The 10,329-nt window shown below is 51.9% G+C and overlaps 7 protein-coding genes across 7 annotated transcripts, besides 4 other annotated features; all 7 read right to left on the reverse strand.

The window, feature by feature from the left end:
• Positions 1-78: 78 nt before the first annotated feature.
• Positions 79-97: a microsatellite.
• A 217-nt stretch (positions 98-314) lies between these two features.
• On the reverse strand, positions 315-2,426 carry TraAM80_07277 (uncharacterized protein; the record flags this gene model as incomplete). Its single annotated transcript, XM_029384077.1, has 1 exon — positions 315-2,426. One exon carries the CDS (start codon positions 2,424-2,426, stop codon positions 315-317), a length of 2,112 nt encoding a protein of 703 aa, XP_029236079.1.
• Positions 2,427-2,754: 328 nt separating this feature from the next.
• Positions 2,755-3,177, reverse strand: TraAM80_07278 (uncharacterized protein; the record flags this gene model as incomplete). The annotated part of the gene is made up of 1 exon (XM_029384078.1): positions 2,755-3,177. One exon carries the CDS (start codon positions 3,175-3,177, stop codon positions 2,755-2,757), a length of 423 nt encoding a protein of 140 aa, XP_029236080.1.
• A 196-nt stretch (positions 3,178-3,373) lies between these two features.
• On the reverse strand, positions 3,374-3,892 carry TraAM80_07279 (uncharacterized protein; the record flags this gene model as incomplete). The annotated part of the gene is made up of 1 exon (XM_029384079.1): positions 3,374-3,892. One exon carries the CDS (start codon positions 3,890-3,892, stop codon positions 3,374-3,376), a length of 519 nt encoding a protein of 172 aa, XP_029236081.1.
• A 25-nt stretch (positions 3,893-3,917) lies between these two features.
• On the reverse strand, positions 3,918-5,477 carry TraAM80_07280 (uncharacterized protein; the record flags this gene model as incomplete). The annotated part of the gene is made up of 1 exon (XM_029384080.1): positions 3,918-5,477. One exon carries the CDS (start codon positions 5,475-5,477, stop codon positions 3,918-3,920), a length of 1,560 nt encoding a protein of 519 aa, XP_029236082.1.
• Positions 5,478-5,574: 97 nt separating this feature from the next.
• Positions 5,575-5,599: a microsatellite.
• A 114-nt stretch (positions 5,600-5,713) lies between these two features.
• Positions 5,714-5,734: a microsatellite.
• A 169-nt stretch (positions 5,735-5,903) lies between these two features.
• TraAM80_07281 (uncharacterized protein) lies at positions 5,904-7,577 on the reverse strand (the record flags this gene model as incomplete). Its single annotated transcript, XM_029384081.1, has 1 exon — positions 5,904-7,577. One exon carries the CDS (start codon positions 7,575-7,577, stop codon positions 5,904-5,906), a length of 1,674 nt encoding a protein of 557 aa, XP_029236083.1.
• Positions 7,578-7,950: 373 nt separating this feature from the next.
• Positions 7,951-9,735, reverse strand: TraAM80_07282 (putative WAS protein family 3-like; the record flags this gene model as incomplete). The annotated part of the gene is made up of 1 exon (XM_029384082.1): positions 7,951-9,735. One exon carries the CDS (start codon positions 9,733-9,735, stop codon positions 7,951-7,953), a length of 1,785 nt encoding a protein of 594 aa, XP_029236084.1.
• A 148-nt stretch (positions 9,736-9,883) lies between these two features.
• Positions 9,884-9,983: a sequence feature (A-rich).
• A 14-nt stretch (positions 9,984-9,997) lies between these two features.
• TraAM80_07283 (60S ribosomal protein L10) lies at positions 9,998-10,297 on the reverse strand (the record flags this gene model as incomplete). Its single annotated transcript, XM_029384083.1, has 1 exon — positions 9,998-10,297. The coding sequence occupies one exon, from the start codon at positions 10,295-10,297 to the stop codon at positions 9,998-10,000; it is 300 nt and encodes a 99-aa protein (XP_029236085.1).
• Between the last annotated feature and the right edge of the window lie 32 nt (positions 10,298-10,329).

Consider the following 10,329-nt stretch of genomic DNA (forward strand, 5'->3'; position numbering starts at 1 on the left):
AATAAACCGAGAGAAACCAAGAGATCATAAATCAAAAAGGAACAAAAAAACAAGCGATAGTAGAAAGGAGTCCATTGCATATATATATATATATATAAGGGTGAAAATAGAGAGATGAAAACAAGAACGTCAAGCCCTTTTAAAGGTCCGCCACGCACGCACACCAACTCAACTCGACACAGACGAACCCTGTAACCAAACCTTCTCCACAAAATAAGCCTCACGCACACTCCACCACACACTCTAGAAGGTGTGTGCCACGGCCAACAAGACGCCTTGAATGACTCTGCAAACACACAAACAAACACGCAGCATCAGGCTGCGCCTACTCTGACGGAGAAGCTCTGCAACGCACCGCTGCGCTCGACAACAAAAGGCACCATTACACCCGGAGGCAAACGAGATACCTCACGCTGAAACTGCTGGAGGCTCGTCACAGGCTTGTGATTGACCTGCTTTATAACATCTTTTTTTTCTATCCCAGCAAGAGCAGCAGGCCCTGTTACATCCACAACTAATACCCCATCACTATAACGGGAAGAGACACCATTGATCGTGACACTATCCGTTGCTTTTACCCCAATCACTGAGCCACCAGAACCATTTTTCGTACTGAGAGTTCCGCTGCCACGTGGAGATGCAGTAGTGTGGCGGGGCAAGTGTTGCTGCGGCTTGCGTCTCGACTCTAATTCACTTGCATTCTCTGCTGTACTGGGGCCATTTTTACCCAGACTGGTCACGGGCTGCACATCCACATCCTTAAGTAGCTCTGCAAGTTTTTCTCGCCATTTGTTGAGAGACATCACAAACTGGGGTGCGAGAGCACTCAAGGTTGTGGGAAGGCTCATAGGCAAGTATATGCTGGTGGAAAGGAGAATAAAGTCATTCTTAACGGATGCCCCAACGCCGCCGCCACACATCTCTCGCCCTAGTAAAGCCCCCTCCATTAAAAACTCGTAGACACGCAGTCGAACACCCGGGTCGGGTGGAATGGTTGCCAGGAGGGTGGAATACATATATAGCCTCTCTGTTGTTGCATCAAAGGTTACTAATAAAGTGTACTGCCCGTCAACACTTATGACACAGGTGTTGTTTTCATCAAACTTTAACACATTCTCTAAGCCAAAATCTCTCCCCATGCAAACTAGGTTATCAACCGCGTTTTTCCACGCATCATACAGTTTAATACCATGATTCAGCACACTATTATTTTTGCACGGTAACATATTTTTTATCACGTTGCTGGCATCCCTTGTTAGAGATGACTCATCTTGGACAGTGTCGTCAAGGTGGTTGCTGGCATGATCATTGTCTTCACTCTTTATTAGACCAGGTGAATGTCGGGTTTCACTCTGCTCTTGTGTTTGCTTTAGATTTGACTGACATTGCTGGGTGGGAGCATTATCGTTCACGTCGTAGGGTTTTCCCCACACCACATCTTTACTATTCAGCGCCGCGGAAGGCAAATCCGATAAATCAACACCTGACCAGCCTGCCCTCTTCAACCCCGCATGCATCAACTCGAGTGGAGGCGGCCTACCAACACGGTCATAGTACAACAATCGATTTTGGTGCGACACAAGTCGGTTCAACTCCACTTCTCTTTTGTCGCGTTCTGCCGCGAGAACCTGTTGCTCTATTTCAATCTCCTTCGCACGAATATTCACCTCACGCTCCTTCGCCCGCCGCTCGTACTCTTTCCGCTCCTTTTCCAGACGCTCCCTCTCCGCTGTGTACATGGCTCGTTGTTGCTCCAGCAGCGCCCTGCGGCGCTCGTTATCAAGTTTCCGCTGCGTCACTACTCGAGTCGCTTCCTCTTCCGCTTTGAGCAACTCACGTCGTGTAGCCAAGTCTGCTGCGCGCCGAGCTGCACGCTGTACCTCGCTCTGTCGCAGCTGAGTCAAACGTTGTTTTTCCTTCTCAGCAAACTCCTCCTGTTTACGAACCGTTTCCAACTCCCGCTCTGCCTTCTCCTTTTCTCGCTGAAGTTTTTCCTTCTTCCTCTCTGCTGCCTCCACCTGATCCTGTAGTCGGTCAATTTTTCCTAGAAGCGTGTTATCGTACCTTGTCACTTCGTCACCAACAATTTCCTCCTGCTGGCGTATGGTTTGGTACTCCAGCGCCTGACGGTGGGGGGAAAGAAAGGATGCGGTGTGGTTGGTCGTCGGGTCGACGTTAGCGCGATGCTCCAGAGTGAGGGTGGAACCATTCACAATGCCGTAGGCGGCACACACTTCCTCGTCCCGGGCGAGCGGGGTGCCGCTAAGTTTGATAACTTGATCCGCAGCGGGAACGGAGCATGAGGTGGCTGTGGCAAGGCACTGCTTCAGTCGTCCAATCGTCACTCGTCCAATGTCCCCTTTAATGTTGAGTCTAAACCGCTTTCCATCGTCGGGGCTAATGACGGTGAGGACGTTAACGTTCATTAGCTCCCTGGGTGTAGGCGCAGACTAGAAGTGTGCTACACCCACAAACAGACCACTTCCACGCACTTTTCACCCGTCTTTTTCACTGTCGCTGGGAAATAGAGCCGAAGGGAGAGCAGAGAAACACACAAAAAGTGTAAACATCAACAGCAACAAAGTGATGGCGCCGACAGAGAGAAAACATACCATCACTTTATCTATCATGCAGCTCTACCATGCGTCTTTGTTCAATTCTTCATCCGCCCCCCTCGACCTCCCTCCTCTTACATGCCTCACCTAACCCCAACCCAAATAAAAAAGCAATGAAGCAACAAGTCTCTAGCCGCACTCAACGCCACAAAAGGAAGGCGTCCAGTTGTTGACGTGCGTCACCCGTAAAGAAACACCCAGTACGTTGGCTCCGATACGGCAAGGTTTTTCCTTCTTCTGCCAACGATGATAGTGAGGCTTCCAGCAGTTGAGCCAAGTGTCTCCCCTCACGTGTGAGGCCGACGACAGACCATGATGACACGGTGTCGATTGCGGGCACACGGAAGTACCGTGGGAAGCATGACAAAAGGAGAGGAATCATCGTCAGATCACCAATGTTGTCACGAATATACGACCGACTTGCGGGTTGGAGCGTGTGACTGAGTGCCGCAAAGGAGAGGAAGCAATCCTTATCACCGCCGTTGGCAAGCTGCCCATCATCATCAACATCAAGTCCAATCTCCTCCGCACGACGCAGTTGCTCATGATGTAGGCAGCACATAATTTCAAGCACCACCTTTGCAGGAAGAAGCTTCCGGTACACGAGCGGTGGTTCCTCCGATAGCGTGCGAGGGCGGATGCACGGCAGCTGTGTAGGTGCTGTTGGGTCATAAAAGCCATCCACATACTTATTAAACACAATAGGCCCCGGCCTTACCTCTCTGTCACTCTTGGAACCCCTGTTACTGTTGTTCTCCTCAACGCCCGTCTCGTGAGCCTGCATCACATTGTCCATACGGAAAAAACAAACACGCAACACTCTCTTCTATTTCGTGTTTAAAAAGAGGCGAAACACAACCTTGCACGCCTCTAATCAGGGTATCATGCAGATGTTCATACTGCCGCGGGGTAAATTGACGCAAAAGATGCTGCACAAATGCACGATTGGCGGAGACCCCAGCAGGGTAACTGAGGTCCTTCAATGCAAAAACGAGAGTAGGGTCAGGTGGCATCACAATTGCTGGCGTTGTCACTAACTCCTCATAGACGATCGCGTGTACCCTGAAGAATGCGTGGCCCCACACATCATCTTTTTGCGTTTGCTCTTCATTTGTGACTGCTCCTTCAGTGAGATCATCTTCAACGAGAAGGCTATGGAACGACCACTTCCACCAATCCACTCTGCGCCGTGATATCTCGGGCTCATCAAGCTCCGCCTGCAGGTCTGAAAGCAAGAGACGCACCTGCAATTTTTCCCCTATGCGTGAGAGGGGCATTGACGCTGCGGTTGTAGCTTGCAGATTAATCCGACGGCGAAGGAATAACAGGCCCATTTCCATCGGGGGAACCGATGTTCGTGGTGAGGCGCTGCAGCTGCCGCTGTTGGCGCTGGTGTTGCGGCGGGAGTGAACGTCCCCAGCGACACTCCACTCCTAATGCACTGAGAGCGGAGAGCAGAAGACCACAGCGAAGCTTTGGCAAGTCGCCATGGTCCAAGACGAGAAGAGGGGCAAGGCTCGGGTAGTTTGCCACCGCCCGATCACGTATGGCGGCGAAATCTACGAAGCCATCATCAGTTTCTGCCACCACTAAGGAGCCATTCTCCCCACCACTTCCGTCGCCAACGGGAACTATCACTGAAATAAAATCCAGAAAAGGTGCCAGACACCGCGAGAGCCGGTAGCGTTCCATTGCGGCCGGCGCAATAAATCGCTTTCCCATGTGTACAACTGTGCCTTCCTCCCCAGCTGAAAAAGGAAAAGCCACATGATCAGGCAGCATCTTCGCGTCCGCCTCTGTGTTTGTGAAGCTTGCGACATTTTCTTGTGTATGTGCGGCTGATGTCACGAGGTCTTGCGCCGGCTCCCGCGTTGCCGCCGTTGTGGCCGACAAAGTCACGGGCAAAACACCTTTCCCATCTTCTACAGACGCTGCTAGCAGTTGGACCATTGTACCATTCTTCGTTACAGCAAAGACGTCGTGTGTGTAGACTAGCAGCAGTCGTCTGACGTCGTTGGCGAGCTCGTGACGTATAAAAGAAGCCGCGGCTGGGGTTAGCGACATACGCCGGATGACCGCCAGCGGCACCGCCCTTCTCACTGTGACTTTTTGTGGTTCCAAGGAAAACAGAAACGTGGCAATCTCGACTGCCAACTCCCGGACACCTGGTCGAAGACGTAGCAAAATGGCCGTGCCGTCCTCGTTACTTGCCTCTTCGCGTTGAACCATTCGACGCTGCAGGGAGGTTAATGTAAAGACGCCAGAGCTTTGAATCCGACTTGTAAGGTGCTGCCTATTTATCCCCGCATCGGTACTGTTATCTGAAACCCGCACCGCTTTGGAGTTGCCGTCGCCACGGGTGACATCAGCCGGGAGTAGACGTAGCAGCAACGGCTGAAAATGTTTCTCAATATACCCCAGTGGAACAGGAGGATAAAACGGCACGCGAACACCATTTTCTCCCCCTATCTTACTATGGCTTGTCGCCGTCGCCTGTGACACCGTATTGCAGGCTCGGAGATGCTTTTGGTAGGCAATAAAAACATCCGTCAACGCAATGATGATCTTGTCCACGTCCAGCAGCGGCCGCTGCGACGCCAACAGCGGCTCAGGGTGCGCCTGCTGCGAGGAGGCTGCCGGTTTCTGCCGCTGCTGCCGAGGTGGAGGCGGAGGAGGCATGCGCTTCACGGAGGACGCCTTGGGGTTCCCTGTTCCTTTCTTCCCACCACCGCTCACGATGAACCGCGCTGGCGTGTGCCACGAGGCGCGTTGTCCCTGAGCAAGCGCCACTGTTGCGGCGCTCCAGAACAGGCAGCATCCAAGACTTGGCAACTTCCGCCTAAAAAGGTGTGAAGTCCTCATGTTTTTGCCACGGTCTGCGTCCTCCCTATCCGAGAGTGTACTTGCTAGTCAGAAGATCACCTGCAGTCCAAACTAAAACCGTGCAAGAGCACCACCACCTCCCTCCCTCCTTTCCTTCCTCCATTCTCAAAGCACTCAAACAAAAAAGGCACGAAGCATCGGGGTAGAAGCAAAAAAAAAAAACGATATAGAAAGTAAGGGGAAAAAAAGATAGAATACGGCCTCGGCCAACATGAATATATATATATATATATATAGAGAAAAAGAAGAAGAAAAAAAAGGGAATAATGCCCCGCCGGGCAAATCCCCTCCCTACCCCTACCCCCCTCAACAGCAGCAACGCAAGAAGATGTCGCAACGTTATCCCAATCACTGCAAAAAAAGACTCCATTGCAAAAGACACGCGGAAGCACGAAGCAGACATCCTCAGCAAACAAGTAGCTCGCAAAGCACCGGGGGGTAAGGTGGCTCCGGTGTGTCCGTCACCGCCGACGTTGACACTGTCGGTGAATTAAAAAGCAAGGACTGAGCTCTTTCCAGCGGCAGTGGCCACAACAAAGTTGAAGGTTCCCGCGCGTCACACAGTTCTAACCCTCCCTGCAGCGTGACCCATCCCGGTTGCCACGGTAGAAGTGACACAGAAAAAGTTATGGTACCGCGAGGATTAATGAAGCCTAAAGGACTCAGTAGTGGGCCTGCATACAAAAAGGACGGTGCTAACAGATCAGGCCGCACCCGAAGAGACAAATCAAACTGTTTTTTCGTGTCGTAGTTAACGACAACACACTCGAAGGTTGTGGGCTCTCCAACTCTTGGTGTCTCTGGCGTCACATTGCTTACAAAAAAATCCAGCGTTGGTTGCAAGAAAAGGTGACTAAGTCGCACCCGACTGCTGCGCTCTACGCCACTATCACCGTTGGCCCGACACCACTTCCATTCCACATATCCAACGTCTGTTAAGTTGGAAGGCGCCACTGCCCCGGCAACACCAGTAGCAGTGTGACGCAATGGAAGCGAGCGAAGAAAATCTGGCTTAATAACCAGTTCAAAGTAGTAACACCGCTTATCCTTTGGGCGTAAATAAACGTCTTCCACAGCGTCCTTTCCACCACAGGCGTGGTGCATGCGAAATGCCTCCCCATCATGTTTCGGCTTCGCTACACCAGCAGGCCACCATGACGGAGGGGACCAATCTAGTTTCGCGGTAGAGTGACGCGGCGGCGGCGGCGGCAAAACCTGAAAGACGTCTTCAGTGTGCAGTTTTACGCTAACAAGAACCAGAGGCACCGATGACACGTTTTGAAGGCACATTGATAAAACGTATTTTTTTGTTGGCAAGGCGATATTTGACATCATTTCCTCAACTGTGGGACCTGTCGCGCACAATTGAGTAGGTATATTTTTTCCACGTCGAGTTATAGGAATAACGTGAAGAACGCGATTCATTTCCATGATGGTTTTCTCCGCCTGAATGCTAAAGGACCAGGTTAGACGCCTTGCTTCCTTGACAATATCAATGTAGGTTACCAGCACATCGAGAGTATGCTGACCTGGTTCCTCAAGGGCACATTCCACTGTAAACGACACGTTGCCTTTGCCCTCCAGATGATGGCAATCGTAATCCACAATCCTTGAACGATGCAATGTCGGGTGCAGACAGTCAATGGAGAAACCCATGGAGACCAGTGGATAAGTCGCAGCGTTGTGAAAAGTTAAAAAGGCTCGAAACGGTTGACCAACAAAAAACTTACCAACAGAGGCGGGAAGTGTGAGAGCAGAGCTAAACCCGTTCACGGAGATGGAAGCTGCCTCACCGCATCGCCGCACCAAAGGTTGGACGTCGTTGTTGCTTACGCCAGTGAGCGAAGGATGATATAGTGGGTTGGCAAGAATGTCAAAAAGGATGTCACCTTCCTCCACCAACTCAGGTGACACCGCCTCACAGAACTCCGGCCTGCGGAGCACTGTTGCCCGTATCGAAAGCGGGTTTGCGAGTACAGCGGGAACGTAACTCGTTGCTGAGAGCACCGATTTTGTCCCACTGCTGCCTAACTTTGATTCATTTGCACTCGCCGACACCGTGCCGCTACGGGATGGCATCTCTTTTCAAGCAGCATATCCCAGGAGGAGTAAGAAACACAGAGAAATAAAAAAAAATTACAGAAGTCACAGTAACCATATCTGTGTCATCACTACATCCAATAAAAAATTAAATGCCGTCCGACTGTTGCAAATCAGCACCTTTCACAAGGCTTGACTGTAAGCATTTTCGATATGAAAAATGGAGACTCGGTGGCAAAACACATTTGGAAACTGAACACACAGAGACACATACACATGAAATAAAAGGAGACTCTTTTTTTTTTTCTTGGGACCAAATCCATCGGCAGCAACCAAGGAAGTTCTTAGGACTAATCTGGTCCACACCAAGTTTCTTCAAGCCAATGTCTTAATGGAACAAAATCCGGTGTTTCTACCAATCATCATCATCATCGTCCATATGCCTCGGGGGGAACTTACCCGGTACTGGCGGTGGTGGTGGTGGAGGCAGGACCGCCTTTGCAGCAGAGAGTGGCGGTGCCGTCACTGCTTGGGAAGCTGACTCTTTAGCGTTTCTAACTCCCTTCGAGGGAGCAGACCGAAGTACCTCTTCCTCATCCTCGTCCGAGTGCATTCCAAGAATGCCCCTCCGGCGATTAGCAAGAAGGGAAGAGAGTGTGCCCAAATTGCTCTTTGGTGCAACCTTGGGAGCTGGTCTAGACTCTGTCTTTGACGGCGGTCTCGTGAGGGCACTCTTCGCTGGTGGTGGCGGAGGTGGTGGTGCAGGAGGGGGGTTACCAAGCACATGAAGAATCCTGACAGCTGGCGGCATGGATGGTGGCTGTGGCAAAGGACTCACTGCCATCTCTTTGGCCATTGTCGTCGCTGTTGTTGTCTTCATCATCATCGGCGGTGGTGGTGGTGGTGGCGGCGGTGGTGGTGGTGGCGGTGCTTTACCCGTGGGCGGCAACGGCGGCGGCGGCGGTGGCTCTTTACCCTTGGGCGGCAATGGCAGTGGTGGTGGTGGTGGCGGTGCTTTACCCGTAGGCGGTAATGGCGGCGGCAACACTGCTGGCGGCAAGACCTCAGGCGCAAAAGAAGAGGTAATAAACGACGACGGCGTTATTGTTGCTGTCGGGCCGAGGGTGATTGATAGTGTGTGACCTTGCGTCTTTTCGCCATCACGTAGAGACCTTGTGCTCTCTGTTGCTACTGCACTCTCCTCACCAAGCCGCCGCTGCCAACTGGGTGCAATATTATCCTCCGCCTCCAGTGTGTATGCGTGCCAGGCAACATCAGCGATGCCTTCCAGTGGCAGATCCTCTGGAAGGTCATTCATAAGGTTTACCACCTCTTCCATAAGCGGAACAAAGGCATATTCATCAGAGGAGAATCGTGTCATGTAGTCCCGGTGCACATCGGCCGCGCCACCAAGTCGCCGCCTGGTTGCTACCACACGCTCCTCCCTCTGCTGTTTCAGAACATCTAACTCATGGTACTCCTTGTAGAGATTTTCGCGAGTGTTAAACAGGAGCAGTGAGCTGACACTCATCAGTTGCCGCGGCAGACGTCCAAGCCCTCTTTCTGCTACGCTGTGATACCGCCACAATGCCGCCAACGGCATAGCGTCAGCCAGCCCCGCGCGATGTAAAGGGTGCTGCGGTTTTACAGGCCCCTGCGCCTCCACCTTCCCTTCAAGGCGCTGAATCGGCCGATGGTAAAAGTTGTCTCGCCCTAGCTCGCCACACTGCTGGTCATCAAGGACACTATTTTTGTCATTGTTGAGGAGGCCAGCGCCCTTCTCGCTGTACACTGAGGCTTCCGTGTCACAGTCGGAGGTGTCCACGGCGAACAATGCTGGCAATATGGGATGCTGATGCCGCAGTAAATAATCCCGTGTTTCCAGTGGAGCCTGTGCAAGGTGCATGGTACGATAGCAACCCTTAGGAAACCGAGACCGGCTCTTAACCATTATCGCCTCGCGACGCCCGTGCAGTTGTTGAACACGTGCAGCGCACATTTCAATACGCTCCTTAAGTCCTTCCAACCTCTCACGTGAACTCTGAACTGCGGATTCAATGTTTCCAAATACACAGCCACATGTTTGGTCCAGTTGTTCAAGGGCGTTAATCACAGACAGCATTGTGAGACAACCCCCATTGGTAAGAGGGACAGGTACCGCATACCCGTACATTGTTTTGACGGCATCATTGTACATGAATACTTGTATCTCCAAGCCCCAAAGCTAAACGACACACGTTCCCTACAGTTGAAATATCACACTGTTCCCGTCGCCCTGGACACGAGAGGGAAAAAAAGACGAAAAATTTTTGTTAACTGTCGTAGGAGCAGCTCACCACGCCGAGAAAGTAGTAGTAAAGGCAAAAAGAAAGCAAAAGCAGTTCAACAACGTGAAAAAAAAAAGAGAAACCTTAAAAGCAGAAACAAAAACAAGCAAACATAAACGAGGTGGTTGTTGTTCACGCCATCAGGTTGTGCTGCGTAATCTTGCCCTTGGGCGTGATGAGCTTGACGTGGATGCCACGCTGCTGCAGCTTGCCGGCATCGCGCAGCTCCTCGTACTGGGAGCGGAGAATGTTCGTGAAGCCCCAGTACTTGGACATGACAACGATCTGGCGGCCGGGGAACTTCATCTTGGCGCGGCGGAGAGCCTCCAGCGCCTGTGGAATGTAACCCTCCTTCGTGCGCATCGACAAGAGAATCTGGCCAATGCGAACACGAGCGCAGGTTCCGTTAGGCTTACCGTAGGAGTGCCGCATGCCCGTCTGCAGACGATCGGCACCAGCGCAGG

Source organism: Trypanosoma rangeli (genome assembly GCF_003719475.1).
Source record: "Trypanosoma rangeli strain AM80 chromosome Unknown Tra_15.4_contig_00296, whole genome shotgun sequence".
Lineage (NCBI taxonomy): Eukaryota > Euglenozoa > Kinetoplastea > Trypanosomatida > Trypanosomatidae > Trypanosoma > Trypanosoma rangeli.